This window comes from Emydura macquarii, unplaced genomic scaffold, assembly GCF_026122565.2.
Source record: "Emydura macquarii macquarii isolate MOO-44397 ecotype Brisbane River unplaced genomic scaffold, CSIRO-AGI_Emac_v2 contig_1477, whole genome shotgun sequence".
NCBI lineage: Eukaryota > Metazoa > Chordata > Testudines > Chelidae > Emydura > Emydura macquarii.
The window spans coordinates 2,280,458-2,300,835 of NW_027131614.1; the positions used below are offsets into that span (position 1 = coordinate 2,280,458).

Here is a 20,378-nt window from a genome sequence, read left to right on the forward strand (position 1 = left end):
CATATCACTAGCATGGACATCAACAAAGAAACCGCTAAGGATGATGTGTTTTCTCTTGTGAAGGGAATGGTACTAGAGGGTACAGTTTTGGGTCACAAAAATCTCCAGTTTACACAATTTGTCATATCAACCTGAATTATCTGCAAACCACTGTTGTGTTATATGGGGAATGTGAGTGGTCATTCCAAAATCACTTCAATTGCAGGTTGTGGAAGTTCTTCACAAATGTTATTTTGGCATTATATGGATGAAGGCTATAGCCTGGAGTCATGTCCAGTGGCCAAGGATCAACAAAGACATCAAGAGGAAGACAAAGTGTTGTACTACATGTCAGCGAATTCAGCATAATCCTGGCCCAACTCATCTACACCTTTGGTCATTGTCTCAGACTTCATAGACACGTATTCACGTGGATGTCGCCGGACCATTAGACAATTATTTGTTTTTGGTTTTAGTCAATGTCCATTCAAAATGGCCAGAAGTTTTTAGAATGACTTCTATTATAGCTACCATACCCACTGCACATCTTTGTACCTGGTTTAGCCAAATTGGTTTACCATTGTATTTGGTGTGTGATAATGGATCTCAATTCTGTTCTGAAGAATTTCAGAGGTTCCCAGCTTTAAATCAGCAGATACATTCTGCTCCATACCATCCTTCTACAAAAAAACTTCAAAAACAGACTTCAGAGAGAAACTGCAGAGCTGGAACTCCTATGCAAACTTGACACAATCAGACTGGGTCTGAACAGGGACTTGGAATGGTTATCACATTACAAAAAGTAATTGTCACTGTTCACACATTCTCACCTTCTAATCAACATTTGTGACTAGGTCTCATCTACTCTAACTGAATTAACTTTGTTAACACTTGCCTTCCCCATTGTTGTTTCCTCCCTTGGATGGGAAGAAATATATATATGGGATGGTATATATATATCTCCTATCTGTGATTTCCACTTCATGCATCTCACGACGTGGGTTGCAGCCCATGAAAACCTATGCCCGCAGAAATTTGTTAGTCTTTAAGGTGCTACAGGGTTCTCGTTTTTGCTGTATACAGACTAACATGGCTACCCCTCTGGAACTTTTCAAAATAGCATGATTGAATTTATAAATTGTTTAGCTAGTGAGGAGTTATTCCAGAGGAGAATAATTCCTTGCAATTTAAGAGTCTGCAGTAGTCCACCCACAACTTTTAGTTAGGTTATATCATGTTTTTTGTTAGCCATGTAAACAATAATGTATATATATTTGGAAAGTATTTTAAAGTAGGATGGAGGAATGTGATGTCTTGTCCATTTATATGTTTGGTCACTCTGTCCTCTCCATTTCCCCATGGAAAGTCTCACTTCGGTTTTAGTTTCTGTTTTGCTGCCAGAAAATAAAGTCTCCACAGCAGACTGTTTTGCTCACATCTGCTCCCCACTGTGTCTATCTCTGGACAGTCCAAATATAATCCTCCTCAAAAGCAGATACTAAAAAACTCAGTTTGCACCTCCCAAGGTCTTTCCTTTTTATCCTCACCCTCCTGGCTGTTCCTTTTCATTTCCTCCTCCTGAGCAGAGGTGCCTCCAAACATTTTTGGTATGCACAACTAAACCACTTTCAATTAATTTAGCATGGCCTCTACATATACACCTTTTTTGTCTTAGCGTCAAACAAACAATTAAAAAACTAAAATGATAACACAATTTGTAATTTAATCTTGAAGTCACAGCACCATTCAGGTATGGCCTGGCAGTCCCGCTATTGTGACAGAGGGGCCAATTTCAGTGAGGGGTGCTGTGACCTCACCTGCCAGGTTGCAACATTACTTGGTTTGGGGGCCTGGGGAAAACTGCTCTTCAACTAGCACCTTTGCCAATGGTACATAGCATGAGTATGGCTAAGGGCACCGTAGTGGTCTTGAGTTCTCTTCTCCCCTGTGTTTTCCTGAAGGAACTCCTCACATAGCCATTTCTCCTCCCCGAAGTCCTTTCCATGCCTCAGCTCCCCCGTCCCACCACTGCACTCATCTTGTGGTATATGTTTATGGATTAATATCAGACACTGCCAATAATGGGTCTCTGTGTCCTGTGCAACTGTGTTCCTCGAGCTACTGTGTTTATGGTATCTGTCTATACATCTGGTGAACCCTGTGTAAGGGAGTATTTGCCAACCCTGCATCATGTATGTTGAAAAGAAACCTGCTTCTAGAACAGCAGAGAACTCTGAAGAAAACAGTGTCGTCCTCTCCACGCTCCAGGTCCCAGGCTACAACCTTTTTTTGTCTTGAATTGAGTAAGCCCTGTTTTGGCAAGGTACCACTACTTGCTCTGCTTTGCCATCCAATTGCTGCTAGAGGGAGCAGCTCTTGTCTCTAGCATTGTCTGTTATTGTACTCAGGAAGGCTGTGGATGAGGAGGTCTAAAAGGTGTTAGAGCCCTGAAGAAACTTTACTTCTTTTGAAGCACAAGAAGCCTGATAGGCAGCAGGACAAATTGAACATGTTTTCCGATGACCACAACACAATAGGATTTTTGTCAAGGCCAACAAACAGCAAAGATGGAGCAAGGTGGGACCAGGATCCTTATGGGCAGAGGGATAATCTGCTACCAATTCGACATTAACCCAGAGTATAAAAATGCTACCTACATATTGCTTCCAGAGAAACAGTAATGGAAAGGTAGTCTTGGGTAACAGAAGTGAAGGAGACAGGAAAAAAGAAGGGCAAATGGAATAACCAGGAGAGGGAAAAGTGATCTCATGCTCCATTGCCTCTCTCAGTTATGAAGTTTAACATAACTAATGATTTTAAGATCAGAGAGCTGAAGAGGAATTTGTTAGGGTATATATTTGATGAGTTTGTTGCTAATAAAAGTTAATGGAATTAGAAAAAGCTTTCCTTGCCAAAAGTGTTAGTAATTATTTTATATGTATGGAATAATGAAGGAAACATTGAGGTAATACTACAGTTATTTAGACAGCAGCTGATTGTAACAATAAATAAGATAGTGCCTCTTTGCAGAGAGAGACAAGACAAGCGAATGCCAGCAGATGGAAAGAGGCAGCAATTGGAAATGGAGCTGCACCCTTTCTAACTGACTCTCAGTATTCTCAATTTTTCAGGATGATCCTTAACCAAAACCAGGACGATAGCCCATGCTGTGGGTGGATGAGGTGATTATTTAATAATCTTAATTAGCCTGACAGGAAACAGAGGATATTAAATCTTAAATCTTGTGGAAAGCTACTGGGAAAAGATGTGTATCCAGTAAAGCTCTTAAAAGTATAGCACAGAGTTTCGCAAACTTTTCCATATGAATACCCTTCTTCCATGTTAACCCTCTTACTGTAGCTCCCTGCCCAGCTATCTGGGATCTAGCTACATCTCCCTCCCATTTAGCAATAAGGGAAATGCCAGGCCATTGTGACCCTCTGACATCTGAATGTGACCTCCCCCAGGTTGCTGCTATAAAAACGCAAAACCCAACCTCTTCCTCTTTTGGGGAATGCGCTCTATATTTAAGGTAATGGCTGTTTCCTGGGCAGAATAAACTCTAAGCACAGAACCTGAAGTGTTTTTCAGCCAAAGATCCAGTTGTTACCTTGCCAACAGGGAGTGCTTGTTAGAATGATTATATTCAAGTGTGTGCTACCTCCTCGCTCCACAACTGGTCCTGAGAACACCACTCACACTGAGCGGCTGGCCCACGTGTGGGAATGTGACGAAAGGCTGCAGAATTTGTACGTTTGTAATTCAGTTTTTAAGATGCCCTCTTCCTCACTCTTGTTATCCTCCATTTTCTTCCCTCTTATCAAGGACAATATTTTCCCCATTCACAGTTCTTTAAAAGCTTAAGTGGATCATCAGAGATAATGGACTCCCCCTTCCCATCAGCACTTTGCAGATCCTCTCAGCCAGTCAGGGGTTAAGGCTTTGTGATATAGTTATCAAAATAATTTTGCTATACTGCCAGACATTCTGATTCTGATTCATGCTGTGTGTATTAAAAGCTAGTTTAAAGAATTAATGAACTTGAACAGAAGAATCTCTGCTAAGTACCTTAGAACCTGGTTGGAGTATTAATCAAAGAAAATTGTTAATTCACATTGGTCTTGATTGGTCCTTCAGATGGGAATTAAAAATATGCAAAGCTTCCTCTGGAAGAGTTTTCTCCAAATAGTACTGAGGGGTGAGATGTGCACTGCTCTCCAACCTTGAAATCAACAGGAGGTTTTTCCCCCCAAAACTCAAAAATCCATGTGATTCCTATATGATCTACCTCAGAACTGGCTCTTGGACTCTCCTTTTTTAACTCCACTGTAAAATGGTTCCATTTGGGCTGCAATGCAGCCAGAGCTTCCTCTACCGGTAGTCCATAGTATAGAGGCAAGGAGCAAGTTAATGTAGACTCAGGCTCAGGGTGCATTAATTCTTACCTGAATTCCCAGTGGGACTCAAATGGGGGTAGGATGCGGGTTTGAGAAGGTGGGGATAATTCACATATCCTGCAGCCTTCTCTTTTCCTGTTCCCTTCCCACATGTAGTTCCCTGGATTCTTGGAGCTTCCTTCATGGGCTATTGGACAGGAAGGAACGGTGCAGGAGAGAAAAATCTAATCCCTGCACCATAAAGCTAGGAGCAGATCTGCACCAAAATACTAGTGAGACATTCCCTATTATTTTTTTTTGATTGGCAGTCATGAGGGATATTTGCAAAAGTCACTAGAGAAGGGAATGCAAAATTAAAATAAAGATTATTTAGGGAGGACTGGCCATTGATACAGTAAATGAATAAACAGGTTACATTTAGCCAACATTAAACATGCTATTTACGTTTCAGAACTGATTATTATATATCCTCTAAGACAAATGAACAGGGACTATAATTCCATTTCTGAACTGTGTCCTATATGTATACTAGAGATGGGGGATGAAATACCTATGTCTTAGATATGTGCAAAAATGGCAAAGGTTTGGTTTCAAATTACGCTATACGTGCAAGATTTGTTGGGTGTTTATGTAATCCGGAAGCTTGCATTATAAATTATGTTGAAAGACTTTATATTAAGCAAGCAACAAATAAAACTTACAGAAATAGCATTGTCAGTAGCAAGAATAAGGATTTTATCTTGTTAAAATGTGCTGTAGGGAAATTTAGATATCTGAGGCAGCAAGCTTATGGCAGGAATTGGCATTGTCTGTTGAAATGACCTGAAAATTATTCCAATTTTTGTAGCATAAATTCTTCCAAAATTTAGGTCACATGCACTTCTATCCATAGCATGCAGCTCTGCAAGTTTCATCACGCCATACAATCAAAGCTCCCCCCCATGATTCTAGAAGGACCTCCCCTAGAAAGCACCTCTTTTCAGGACAGCACCTAACCATGTGCTTTCCTGAACTGGCATCCTACTGTGCATAGGGTGGCTCATTCAGATGATGGTCTCTCTGCTGAGATTGTCCATTATTGCCAACTTGGTTTGTGATTTTTCATATGAGGACAACTGTTCACTGTGTAAGGTCTCATCTGCACATGGAATTGTTCCAGAATAGCTTTCAAGGGGGATTATGCTAAAGTGGAACAAGACCCTCTTTTTCCATACTAAGAGTGTCCACACATGGAGTTATTCAAGAATAAGTATTGTGCATTAAACTCAGACACATATCTTAATCCGAATTAACTTTCAGCTGTAGACAAGACCTAACAGACTCTGACCACCAACTCATTTCACATCTGGCTCCATCCCCCCCCAGGCCACTTTCTCCATCCCCAGATCATCCACCCCTCTTCCAAATTCGTAATGTTTTTTGCAAATGATTAAGCTTGAAAAAAGATCTGAAAAATCAGCAGTTTGGATTTGATTTTTTTTAAACATCTACACAAAAGAAGGAGAAATAGTTTGAATCTCAGCTGACAATGAGATGTTTAAAGCCAATAGTTTTTCAAAGCCAATCACATTGAAGAGATACTGCCTGCTTATCAAGCAGTAAACCTATTCTGTGCAGCTGGCAGGGGTTGAATCCTAAATTTTGACTGGCTGAAAGCCATACAAAAAACTTCAGCTGTATTTCTCACTCTTCTTTTCATGCTCCTTCTGAATGGAACACAAATGTGATATATTAAATGGCAGCAAATAAGGCACACATTTTTAGCAGTGAGGGTAATTAATCATTGTGATAATTTACCCAGGGTTGTGGTGGATTCTTCATCACTAGAAATTTTTAAATAAAGACTGGATGTTTTTCTAAAAAGATATGCTCTAGTTCAAGCAGGAATTAATTCAGAGAAGTTCTATGGCCTGTGTTATAAAGGAGGTCAGGCTAGATGATCACAATGGTCCCTTCTGGCTGGGGATAATCCCAGTTCCTTTGTCTTTAGGGACTATGATCGCTCCAGGAGTGAAAATTGCCCCAACAAAGGTGGTGAGGGGCAAGGAGGAAATGGGCATATTTTCCATACACACAGTCTGTGGAAATGGCCTCCCTTGGAAAGGTGAATAAACACCACACCATTCTATGGGCTTGTCTGCATGGAGACTAAGAAAAGTTAATGTGAATTAACTTTCAAAGTGGATTAAGCTAAACAGAATAAAGGGCTTGTCTATGTGGTGGGGTAATGTGCACTACAGGGGTGTCATTTCTAAAGCACGCTAATGTGTTGTGCACTAATTGGTCTATGTAGACGCTGCTGGCGCACTCTAAAATTTCTCTGGTGCTATGCTAAAGTCCACCATTGAACTTCTAGTGTGTGCCAGCAGGGTCTACACAGACCAATTAATGCACAACACATTAGCGCGCTTTAGAAATCTCACATTGCTGCACTATGTAAAAAGCCCCATAGCCACTGTTATTCTGCATAAGGCCTCATCTACACTAGGAAATGAGACCAGTATAACTACTGGGAAGCTGGGAATGGGCAACGGGATGGATCACTTGATGATTACCTGTGCTGTTGTTTCCCTCTGAAGCAACTGGCATTGGCCACTGTCGGAAGACAGAATACTGGGCTAGATGGACCATTGGTCTGACCCAGTAAGGCCGTTCTTATGTTGTACGTCTCTCAGGGGTGTGAAAAATCCTCACTCCAAACGACGCAGTTAAACTGACCTAACCCCAAGTGCAGACAGCACTAGGATGATAAGAGAATTCTCCCATTGACCTAGCTGCTGCCTCTTGGGGAGGTTGATTACCTTTGCTGACAGGAGAAGCCCTCCCGCCAGCATGGGAAGTGTCTTCCCTGAAGCACTCCAGTGACGCAGCTGCAGCATTTTACATGTAGACAAGCCTTAACAGTGTCCACACTGGGGCTTAATATGGTTTAAGGAAATCTCTTTAAATTCACACCTTTAGTGTATTCAGATGATTTTTTCTGGGTGTTCCTGCGTAGACAAGCCCCGAGTCTCTCCCTGTGCTCACTGGAGCTCCCATTGGGCAGTGCAGCTCCTCATCACCTCTACTCACATCTCAGGCAAAGTGCCACAAATGAGCTTTTGGCATTTAGGTTGTTACACTTAACATTGCTTTGCACTAACACACACACACACACAATCAGTCAGGAAGAATCCTATTGGTCATTAGCCTATATGCTGCAACAATAATAATAATAATATAATAATGTATAATTATCATTCGCTAGCAGTAACATAAGAAGGTGCAAGCAAGTCTCCACTGCAGAGAGAAGATAAATGAAAAATGGACCTGCAGAACCAAATCATCTGTAGGCAACCAAAATTAATTTAGATAGGTGCTTTGGCCTATGCTGAAAGTAAGGGACATCATTGTAGTGTACATGGGCTATTCTAATTAAGCTAGAGTCAGCAGCTCTGTTACAAGCACTTAATGTAACTTTAGGGGTTTATGGTTTCAACTCTATTCTGAGCTGAAACTTGCAATCCAACATCTCAGCATGGGAGCAAAGTCTCTGAACAAATTAAAACAAAAATCAGTTTGCAATTAGGTGGAGTAAATCCCTGACTCAGCACTAAAAATGAGACCTGTTTGCTGAGGCCTATGACTCAGCAAGTCTGCTTCTTCCTCCTGGCTAGATAGGGAGTGGCAAAAGGCAAGTATATAGGCAAGAAGAACAGATAAGGGAAGTTTTTGCATTTTGACATATTAGACAAACTTCTGCGCAGGTCTGCATAGAACCTGGGTTTCACTGTTCAGATTATCCCTCTTGGGAAGAGCCTAGTTTGGGAAGCCAAATCACAGAGTTGTTATGTTGTGTGGGGGTAAATTGATGCCACATAGTGGTGGCTAAAAACAAATACAGTATTATCAACCCCAAACATTTAAAAATCATAAAATAGGTCCCCAAAATCATGGGATAAACATAATTAATTATGGGGTATTTTTCTTTATCTATAGCTTTCTGGTTTTTGAGCCTCTATGGTGTACTGGTGCCAAGTTTTGAGTATTTTCTACAACCAAAAGGGAAATAAATATATTTTTTAAAATGAAAATAGAGATATTCATAGAATCACCTGCCTTCAGAAGCTGGGGCTTTGAGAAAAACTCCAAATACCATGAGCATTGTAATTAAATTGTGAGAATTAGCAACACAAATTTGTGAAATAATTAATTTGGTCATTTCAAATTACACCAATGCAGGAGCAACAACAAAGTTAAGCAAGCATTTTATTCTCGTTAGACATTTTTTAGTTCCTAAAAATAAAAAAACCAAATGTAATTATATGTCAAAAGAAAAAAAAAAGATATGCAATTAATTCAAGATATGACCAAACAAATCTTAGTTACTCTATACTGCAGAAATGAAGAAAGATTAGATATAATCTATCATATACCGATGTATATAACTTTATTCACACAATAGTCCCATTTTCATCACTGAGACAACTCACATGAGTTTAGTTATTTGTGGACAGAAATGTTTGCAGAATCTGGTCCCTTTTTCACTAATTTTTTACTCCATAACTGACATGTTTCTCTTGTTAGCTTTTATTTTATATACACAGTTCATGTTATGGAGCATTTCTTCAATCCTTGGCTTTATACTATGATTTGGAAGTTATGGATCATGTATGTGCTCAGATTAACTCTTACCTGACTACTTTGCATCAAGACTCTTTGCCTGTGGTATATATTCTTAGCAGTATACAATACTACAGTTTTGAGGACTGAGAAACGAGGAGAAAGCATGAGAGAACGAGAAGAGACCAAGAAGACAGGATTGGATAGAAAAAAACAAGAAGAGTGAAGAAAGAGAGAAAACAGTGAGTTAGAGGAGATTTAGGGAAAAGTGATACTGATACAGGGAAGACAGACTCAGAAGAGTGCAGCTGTGAAACACAATACAAATACTTACCTTTATGATAGAAAGACATGGGTGCATTTACCAAGTGAGTATTGTTTTCCAGAATAAAACATATTTAAAAATAATGTTTTAAACAGATGAATTAATTGCTTGAATTAACAAAGTACGAAAATTGGTGACAGTGCATGTGAGGTTACAAGGTTTATAACTGTTTTATACCAATATAGATATGGTTCATAAGCTTGAAAAGATCTGATTTTATATTTTACAAATTTGAATGAAAAAACCCATTATTTACAAATATTTGTATCAACTTAATTTTTTGCACTAGTAGTGACATTTTAAAAATACCATGTTAATTGTATTCAAAATACTGTCAAAATTCATACTAAATTAATAAAAAGAATATTTGATAACATGAAATTCATTAACTCATGGAAAGAACAAAATCAAAACAAATAATGCAACAGTTATCTACAAGTGAAACATATAATACATATTTAAATTTTCCTCTCTTTATTTCAGTTAATCAATAAAAACAAAACATTTTTTGTCATGTTTGGGTGGAAGGAGAAATCAGTGATTGCTGACATTTACTGACTAAAATCTATGCTTTCCAAGCTTAGGTATAGTAATGAATTACTATTTTACATGAGAGAGCTTAACATTTCAAAAGGACTTTGATGTTCTATGGAATCCAATGGGGTCAACAATATTGTATAATGGTTTAAATATATATATATATACACACACACACACACAAACACATACACACATATATAAACATACTTACCCAACAGACAGGAAAGGCTCCTTTGAATCAAGTCTGTTAAGTAAATAACAGATATCTTTTAAAAATATATACACACATCTTATATTTTATAGCATTTAAATTATAGACTTAAAAGTCTTCAGTGGGTCTAATGCACTTTATTTGGTGATAATGCACAATTTGGCAGGAATAGCAGAGAATGAAGGACCTGATCCAACACCAACAGAAATCCATTCCAAGACTCCCAATGACTTCAATGTTCCAAATTTTAAGCTTAAAATTAAGCATATATCCTCCTGAATCGACACCTTGCACAATATCTCCCTGCTTTCCTGTTATGCCACATATCATCCATTGTAGAATGTCATCATCCTTTTAATCTGGCCCTTCTTGCAGATGTGTCATGATAGTTTTGGAGTCCATAACATTAATTGGGTGTGAGGACCATTAGAACAAGAGTGAAGGACCTTGTGCAGAGAGGTTAAAAGAAAAAACCTATAGACCTATTTTGAGGCTTAGGTGGAATGTAAATGGTGCATAGACTACATGCAGGCCCTCAGTACATGGGTGAATTTCACTTGTAAGAGAGTATAAACAATAGAAGGTAAAAAACAGAACAAACTCTACTAAAACATTTGTCAGGATCTTTTTTATAACAATGGTAGCCAAAGAGAAATGGTGGCATGTCTCTGGAATTGAACACCTTAACTACTACAAAACTACATTAAAAAAAATTCAACCACACTAAACAAAAATACTACAAAATAATATATTTCTCAAAATTTACTCTCTCCTCACCTCATAATTTTATAATGTAGATGATACAGTAAAGATTTATTCAGAAAAAAATTAAGTTTAATACAAACATTTATAATAATCTAGGTAGAAGATTGTTTTCAAAGATGCATTTATCATAGCACATTGTAAAGAGAGACAACCTCAAATATTACAAGATAACTTTTAAAAATGCTTATCGACTTTTGCAAAGCATTTAATTCTCAGGAAGAGGGTAATGAGATTACTGGTGGGAATGCTTAAGTGCCGGTCTTGCTCTTGACTATTGGATGCAACATACCTGAAATTTAGTTTCCTGGGACTGAAATGTGATATTTTTATGCAATTTTTACCCATATGTCTTGAGTAAGGGTTGAGTAAACACCAGAAAACCTCCACAATATACTTTCTGTGCGCCTTTCTCCCTCCTCTTCAGCACACAAGCATAGAGTCATCTGTCTCCATAGCAGCATCTACCCTTTCAATTTCCTGTGAAGTGGGGATCCATGTAGTGGGAGAAGAAAAGAAGTGGGTGATCCCGTGTTCATGTGTATATGAACTGATATACATCATATCCCAGGAAATGTACTACAGCCTAAGGCTGCATTACCTTTATGACAGAACTCCTTGGACAGTCACTCGTGACATAGTTCCATGCCAAGCTAACAGGAAGCACTGGGGGCTTCCATATAGATGGCCTTGGCTTGCTCCCCAAGGATCTGTATTTTGGGGGTGGGCCCTATGGTTCCATCTGTGAGGTGCAAGTCCTAATCCCATTATGATTAAATAGGTAGATACTCTGTGATGATCCTCATCCCTTACGATCTCTCCAGTGGGTTTTACCACATGAAGGGGTGATCCAGCCCTCATAAGAATCTCAAGATTTGGCCTCTGCTATCTTCTTCATAACAACAAAGATGAGAGAGAATTGAAAACATGCTGGTATTTTTGTGCAGTCTTACAGCAACAATTTTGCTCTGGAGAGCTCTGGGACCTCAGTGTTTTGATGACAGACATAATCTGATGGGTATAATACACAAAGGAAATGTGTGATGTAACACCTTGTGAACAAAATACTGCAATTAAAAACCTATGTGAAATTCATTCTCAAGATGGAATTCAATTTGCTTTAAACTGTGCTGCCATAAGTCTGACCCCCTTTAAACATTTGACTAAATGTTTTTAGATAATATGCAGCATTATTTTAAATTAGTTCAAGTGTTCCAGGTAATGAGGGAATACAATTATCCATTGGCCTTTTATTTAAACTGGTAATTCAGTGCATACCAAATTAATAGTAAGGGATCTAAAATTGCAACTCCATGTAAAAGAGTATACTACATTTATTTTAGTGTCAGTATCTATCTATCTGTGTTATAAATTATTACCTCCTTCCCAGCCACTCAGTATCCAAAATTCCCCAGAGTTTTAAAGCATTCTTATATAGCGAAGAGTGACACCTCCTAAAGGGTAATCTTGGTTGGCCACATAAAAAATTGGGATATTTCTTCAGCAGAAAAACTATTAGAAGAGGAATGTTTTCTCTTAAGAAGGGGGGGGGGGGGAAAGGATAAAAATCTAAATGAATGTAGGAATACTAGATTTACAATAAATTAATAAATACAATAATATTTATAAAATAATGCAGTAATAGTAATAACACAACAAAATGATGTATTTTATAATAAATGAACACAGGCAAGCAAATCACCTATGACAGGTTGCTATGTCTAAAATCTGGGTGCCAAAACCTCTCTGATTTGCAATGTTTTTATCACCCATAACCTGCAGTGCTCATGGGAGAAAAGGTCTTCTGAAATATAATCTCAACAGCTCATATACACTTTAAAAACACTTTGTATGATCCTTGTGTCCCTAGATATGTACTGAAAATAGGGCAACTAACTTGATCCTGTGTACATCCTCTACCTTTGTCATGCAGTAGAAGACATTAATTTTTCAAAGTTTCTAAAAAATCATATACATTATACCATAAAAACTAGAATCATGCAATATAGGTCAACAGATTCTACAACTATTTCCACAATCTGTCAACAAATCATATATAGGGGACTGGAAAAGTCTGAGGTATACTCTAAACCTTTAACCTTCTTGCATAATTGTTCTAGTTAAGATTACAGGCAAGATGCCTTTTTATATCTGGGACACAAACCAACATACATAAATCAATTTCATTTCAGGTTAAACCATCCCATCTTTCTTTCCCAAAAATCTATTTACAGGAAATTTGGATACATCATTATTGTACATAGGCAAACAGAATTCAGTTAAATGGTCCTATTAGGTTACTCATTTGGAATCAATATATGCTTGGTGCTGAGGATCCAACATTAACATGTAGCTAAGGAATAGATGATGTATTTCTGTTTGCTACCTTATTCTGCTATCTCAAGTGTGACAAGACTGGACCAAACAAAGCAAAGTTCAGAAACTAAAACCAAGATTTCCAAAAATGACGCCTGATTTTGTGTGCGAAGCTTGAGAACAAATTTCAGAGAGTAGGTAATTTATCACTTTCTGAAAATAAGGCCTCTTCAGGGTCTCATGAAATGGCATTTGACTCTATTGCTGATGTCAGCTTGCCTGGATTTACAGCCTGAAAATACTGATTCCACTATACCTAGCACCAGCAGCTACATTGCAGTTGGCATGCCTAGCTTTCAACTGAGTTAGTGGAGTCAGCTATGTCCTTGAGTTGGCCAAAAAGCTTCCGAAAGGCTTTTCATGCTATTTCTATGGAATGTACGGCAATATAGGAAGTGGTATAGTACCCAAGGAGAACATAAAACTGTACAAGAGCTTCTTTCAAAACCATGGAGGATACTTCAAAAGACATCATTCAATGGAACATACTTACACTTACATCATGTTCCAATTGGGACACTGACTTTGCAAATAATTATATGCAAACTGATCAAAAGAGAGCTAAAAATGTATGTCACTTGCTGATTCAAGGTGGCTGTTGATGTGCAGAACCAGCCTAGTGGCTCTTAGCTGTGTGATAAACAATATAGGGTTTGAACTTAGTTCTTCCTTTAAGGCAACTGCAACAGTACTGTATTCTGGAGGATCTGAACAGTTAATTCCGCAGATAGGAATCTAAGAGTTTAGCTTTACATTCTAGTAATGTAAGAAAGCTTGGTAGTTGAAAAGCATTTTGAAGTTCAGTCACTTGATGGATTGGCTGTGTAGTTTTATACGATATTTCTTACAATTGATTTGGTTGACTTATTTACCTGTCGAACACATCAGTCTTTGTGCACTCTGTTTTAGAAACAGAGATTTAACAAAAATACATCTTAAATCACGGAAGATTGACCTTTGCAATTATCATTGTTTGCTCATCAATGACCCTTTAAGTTGATGGACACAGACAAGTTACACAAGAGCAGGTTGGAAATTTTTCATCTAAACTTTTTTTAAAATGAAAAATGCAATTTTTGTCAAAATTAACACATTTAGAAAAACTTGTTGTCTTTGATAAAAAATTTCCAAAGCAAAAAGAGTTTTGAAGAAAAAGATTTTGGTTTTAGAAAATTTTCATGTTGAAAAGGTTTGAAATTTCAATTCACATTTATTTTATTTGGGGGTTATCATTTTTAGACTATTTTTATTATTTTACATTATTTCAGGTAGATATTGCACTACTACTAGTGACGTGACATAATGTAAAAAAATAAAAATAATATAAAAAGTTTTTAAAAATTGAAATTAAATTTGAAACTGAGAAACTTAAATTCTAAACTGAATTTCTGAAATTTTCCAGAATGAAGATTTTCTGAAATGGAAATTTTTCAGAAATTGTTTTACAGGACATTTTGAAAATCGTTTCCTCCCCTTCCCCTTATATCTATTTGGAACAAAAGCAAATTTCCAAAAGTCAAAATTCCCTGCAAAATGGAGATTCCAAGTTTCGGCCAGCTCTAGTTACCAGTCAGATGACCACTCAGGATAAACTTTGAATTACTGCACCATTCATGGTTACTAATTTGGATTGTACCCTGGAGCCAAGATCTCTCCCACCCCTGGGTCCTGGAGTTGAGAAATCTTTCCAATGAAAGTTTTGTCAAACTTGATACTTTTCTTCAAAAAGTATTATTTTTGACAAATAGGCATTTTCTGCCAAAAAAAAAAACTGAATTGAAAAATTCCTGACCAGCCCTAGTCTGGAGGGTAATTCCCTCTGTTGTTCCCATAAACAGCAAATAATATTTGCAATTTGTAATTCAGAGCATATTTTATTTCATATTCTTTGAAGCATTAACTACTGGTCTGTACTAGAAGTAGAACACTGAACTAGCTGCATGAAAGCTTCGATCTAGTATGGCTATCTACGTTTTTCAGTATGAAGATGAAAGGCGTATGTGGAATGTTGGAAGTCACAACATTTTTTACCAACATTTAAAATCATTTTTACCCTTAGTGTTATGGGTAAAATTCTTGAAGAATTAAACGAGTGCAGCATTTCACCTCTTTTCATTTTTCTCTCTGCTGTGTCACTAGGGTGAAATTTAAGGGATTGACAGTTGTTTTAAAACAACAGAGAAATGAAGTATAATATTCTTTTTCCCCATTAGCATAATAGAACAAATATTTTATTTGCATACACACATATCAAACATAAAAAAGCACCTTTCCAGGGATCTAGGTACCTTTGCCATATGTTGAAAATACAAATGCTAATGCAAACTAAAGTAAACCCAACAGCTTTCCTAAAACAGGAAAGAAAACATTTATTAATTAAAATTTTAATCCTTGCAAGCCTATATAAGTTCAGCAAAAGGAAACACACACTGTATATATTTTGCACACATAGGGCTAATTTTATCCAAAGTTTAATTCTCATTGATGCCAGAGGAGTTAGATAATGGAAACATTTGGCCCATAGGCTGGTGATGAACTGTCACCTAAAGGAAGTGGATGTTCTTTTAATGGCCAGTGCCACTGTGTGATGGGGTCCCTGTAGTGCAACCTGGGTTGTGGGACTGCTGAGCACTTCAAACACACCAACCTGGGATTCCTCTCACACTGTGATGCTGATGTCAAGCTACAAACCTCTGATAAGCACTGCGCTTACACGGACATCCACAGGCAGGGGCACTCCCAACTGTGTTACATGAATGATCTCCCAGCCACTCATGAGCCATCAATAAAGAGGCTTCAGCCAATTCCCCCCAGCTCCAGCCCTACCTCTAGGACTGTACCGTCTTACACTGCTCAAGGCCCCCCTGGACAGTGCAAGTTCACCATTCCCTCAGTGTGGAATGGACACAATCTATCCTTTGTAAATTGAGCTGAGATTTCTCAAGCAGTTCAACAAAAACCACACTATTTTAGGTAAAATATAAAACAGATTTATTAACTACATAAAGTTAGATTTTAAGTGATTATAATTGGTAGGCATAAAGGTCAGAGATAGTTACCTCAAGAAAATAAAAAGTAAATACGCATTTTAAATCCTAAACTTTTAGTCTAAGCAAGAATTGAATCAAATAGCTTGTCTCATCCTGACAGATGGTACAAGCAAGCAACAGTTCCTCAGTTCAGGCTGGAATTCTTTTCCAGCCTATGGGACAGAGTTGTGCTGTGACCTGGGGTTCAGGCAGTCCCCAGTGGTCAGGCAGTCTCCATTGCGTATGTGTCTTCTCCGAGAAGTCTCTGGGATAGTGGATTGTGTGTTGATGTGCCATTAACCTCCTGTCCGGCTATTGATGGTTACTTCTTAGTTGTAACAGAAAGAATGGCTGTGAGTGTTCCTAACCTCACTACATATTTCAGTAACACATATAGGCTATATGTCATAACTTCACATGTAATAATAGCACATAGAATCCAACAGGATATTGATGTTCAACAGACTAAGACTTTAAAAATGATATCTCACCTCACAAGGCATACTTTGTACAAAACATATAATTATATGGCAGTGGTGAATATGGGGGGTCCAGGATGCTATCGTGAGTGTCATACACTGCAATCTTGCATTTGTCAGTACAACCAGGAGTTAAAAGGGCACATTTTTAACAGTGAGGATAATGCACCACAGGTGTGGTGGATTCTTCATCACTTGAGATCTTTAAATTAAGACTGTGTGTCTTTCTAAGATGCACTATAACTCAAACCAAAGTTATGGGCTTGGTGCAGAAATTACTGGGGAGGTTCTATGGCCTATGTTATTCAGGAGGTCAGGTGAGATGATCATAGCAGTCCTTTTTGGCCTTAAAATCTATGAATAAAGAAAGCGGGAGTGGAGGGGAAATGCAGCTCTTCCTTTTCTCTTGGGTTGAGAAGAGCAGTTTTCTCCCAACATGTCCCCTTCCTCTTTGGCCAATGTAGTTAGAACTCCACTTCCTGTTTCAACCTACTTTAACTATGGAGTGCAACTAATGTGTTCCAAAACAGGCTAAGGGTAGGTAGAACAGGAGTAATTATGTGAGGAACACTGAACTTGAGGTTGCATGTGTTATTGCACTTTACATAGCATAAGATGGCAGATGCTTCATCTTACATGGAAATAATAAATTGTTGTCTTAGGTTCTGCCACTTGTTCACTATCCCTAGATACATTTTAAAATAACAAAGTTATCCTTTCACTGCCAGATACTCCTTACATGGATTTATAGTATTTCCAGAAGGTGATTAATTATGGTACATTGTTATCTAGTCTCTGACTGGCGAGGAGTAATAATTATATATTTACCATTATCATCTGATTCCTGACACACTAAAGTAAATTATTTAAAAGAAATAATACTTAGGTTGTTTGCTTTCTAGAGCATGAAGTTGATATCAATTTTCTCCTCAGTTCTTGGGAAAAATCTTGCCCACAAGAGAATAGTCTTACATTATATTCTAAATTTTCAAGTCTCAAGCTTAGACTGATATTTTGGTGATAGTAAACACAGTGATAGAGAGCATTAGAGACTGATAATGGCCTAGTTATGTCCCACATGGGGAAGCAAACAACATCCCCATTTGCTCTATTAGCAAATCTCCATTTGCTCTATTAGCAACTCCCCATTTATTGCAGCCACAATGCTGGGAGGCAGAGTGAGAAGATGTAGGTAGGCCCTTTCCACTTTAGAGATTTGAAGATAATAGGCAGAGAGATAGGTGAATACATAACATTCTTCAAATAACCCATTACAAAAAGGACAGGACATTTTCTTAAAACACTCTTGGTGAACATACATGCCTATAATAAGCCAGCTCATACAGCTGGGTGAATAAATGAAAAAAACATCACAAAATTCACTGACTAAATTATTCAACAAATGTTATTTAACCAGGTCTATCCGGCTGCCTATCTTAGGGTTTTCTATAGGACTTTCTCTTTGTGGTAACTAAGCACACAGCAGGGCCAAGATTTTAAAACAGATATTACAGTATTTATATAATGTACTTTGTCAGGCTGTTTTGAACTGGATGTAGTGTCCTGGATTTTCAGAGATCAGGCTAGGATAAAGCCTGTTATATGTCCTTTCTAGTATCTCCTGTCACATTTTATAAATGTATGTTTGTGACAGATATAAAAAACATATACCCAGCTTAGTTTCCTATTGAACCTCTGAACCTAGTTATACCATTTGTAAACATCAAATCCTTGACATCAGTATAAGTTGCAGGCACCCAGCTCCTCTAACGACTTTTTTCAATAGGAATAAATTGTGGCTGTTATGAACACAGTTTGTCCAGAATTCTCTCCAGACATATGGATTGAGAGCTGTGAAGCTGAAAACAACACTAATGACTGTGCATGTGATATTGGAAGGAGGTAGTTAGAGGATACTTCTTTCTGTTCATACCAATTTTCATATCAGCTAGGAGTTGGGATGATGCATGAATCAGACAAAACTGGTTTTGATAAATCAACAATGTATAACCTGTCTTGTTGGATAGAAGGGTGGACTTTTGGTATAACAAAAGGAAGGCATGTCCTATAAAAGAAGAGGGGATGAACTACCCCTTGTCTCTCCCTTCCCTGCCCCCAGTTCACTAAAGATGTGACCTGAATATTTGGCAGGTAGAAAGGCTAAAAAAACAAAAAAGATCTGGGTCATATAAAGTTCATTTAATGATGTAACACAGAGGTAGAATAAAACATAGCTATGTTAAATAGTTACTTAGAAGAGCTTTCTGTACTATTTGACTAGGTGAGTATATTTTGTACCTGGTCTTTAATGTTATTTGCTTTATATATCTATATATTATCAATAAAATTTGCTTTTATTTAAGACAACCTGAACTGGGAGATGGATTCTGTTAGGTGAAGATGAGTATTGACAGAAAACAGAAAAACAGAACTCTGAACTCAGGGAAGGCAAGCTCAGATTTTATGGGTGATGACCTGGTTACGGGGACATGGTTGAAGGAGGATTACCATCCACCTAACCTGCCAGAAAGGAATGTCCTGAAACTTAGTGTGACTGGGGAGAGACAAAGGACCAAACCTGAATTTGCTCTGCATACCACAAATGTACAGTATTCTACTCCACCCATGGCAAAATGTGTTTCTAGCTCTGTTACAAAAGGCATTCATGAACTAGAAGGTCATTCTTTTCTTTCTGAAGATGACACCCTCCACTTCAGTTCCTTTCTGTAAATAGAAGATTTGCTCATTTCAGTGTTTTCATGCATGTAGCTAAAGGAAGCAAACTCTAGAGGAAAAAGGCAACCTGTGCCACTGCTTTCATTTTCACTCTGCTTATCTTGTCTGCCAATAGTTGCTAAATTCTGCAAAAATTATCTTCCCGCCAACAATATTGTGGAAATAAATATACTCAGCTATCTTTCTTAGGATTCTGTCTCTTGACCACTTTCAATCATTCTTTGGAGAAAGTGGATGTTGATTGACCACCTCCTACACTGAATCAGAGTATGATAAAGTCAACATGCACTGGTCTAAAAATGTCTGGAATTAGTTCATCAGAGCAGGCTGAACAAAATAGTGGTTGACTGATCGAATGCAAACAAGCAATAGTACTTTGTTGCATGCCTATTTATAGTCACAGAGAGAGGAAGGTTAATGCCTACATGCCTTTCAAGAATCCTCGGGATAGAGGGTTAATCATCTTTTCCCTCAATTACACTGACAGATACTAGGGGCCCAGGAATATTCAAACACTATTATATCCATTTTATATATATCCTTAGTAGTTGTATTCCTGATTCAGTGTGGAGGGTGTCAATGTGTCACAGCATTTCTTGCTGGAACTAAAATCACTCGGGGTTAATAATTTCAGCAGGGGATTGGAGTAGATGAGGGGGTTGGACGAGATGTGCTCCTGGGGTCCCTTCCAAACCTAATGTTCTGTGATTCTATTATTTCAAATCCCAAGGCAGGTAACAAGTGTAGAGAAGTCTCACCACCTGGGGGAAATGGCATATACTGGTCTAACCTCATTGAAGAGGTGCAGCAAACAAAGAACTGAAAAGTGTATATCATGACTATCATGATGTTCGGAGAGAGGTCACTCTCTAGAATCCAAAAACTGACTGAACTATGACCAAGAGAGTCAGACCCTATGAATAGGGCTGTAATGTTTGGAAC

At 38.0% G+C, this 20,378-nt stretch overlaps 1 protein-coding gene across 11 annotated transcripts in view; it reads right to left on the bottom strand.

Annotated features, from left to right (window-relative positions):
• Positions 1 to 20,378, bottom strand: part of RALYL (RALY RNA binding protein like) — a 552,061-nt gene that overhangs the window by 72,184 nt on the left and 459,499 nt on the right. For all 11 annotated transcript variants that reach the window (XM_067553544.1, XM_067553541.1, XM_067553539.1 and 8 more), the window contains one exon: positions 10,055 to 10,087. In XM_067553544.1, the coding sequence (XP_067409645.1) occupies positions 10,055 to 10,087 (33 nt within the window). The remainder of the gene's footprint in view (positions 1 to 10,054; positions 10,088 to 20,378) is intronic.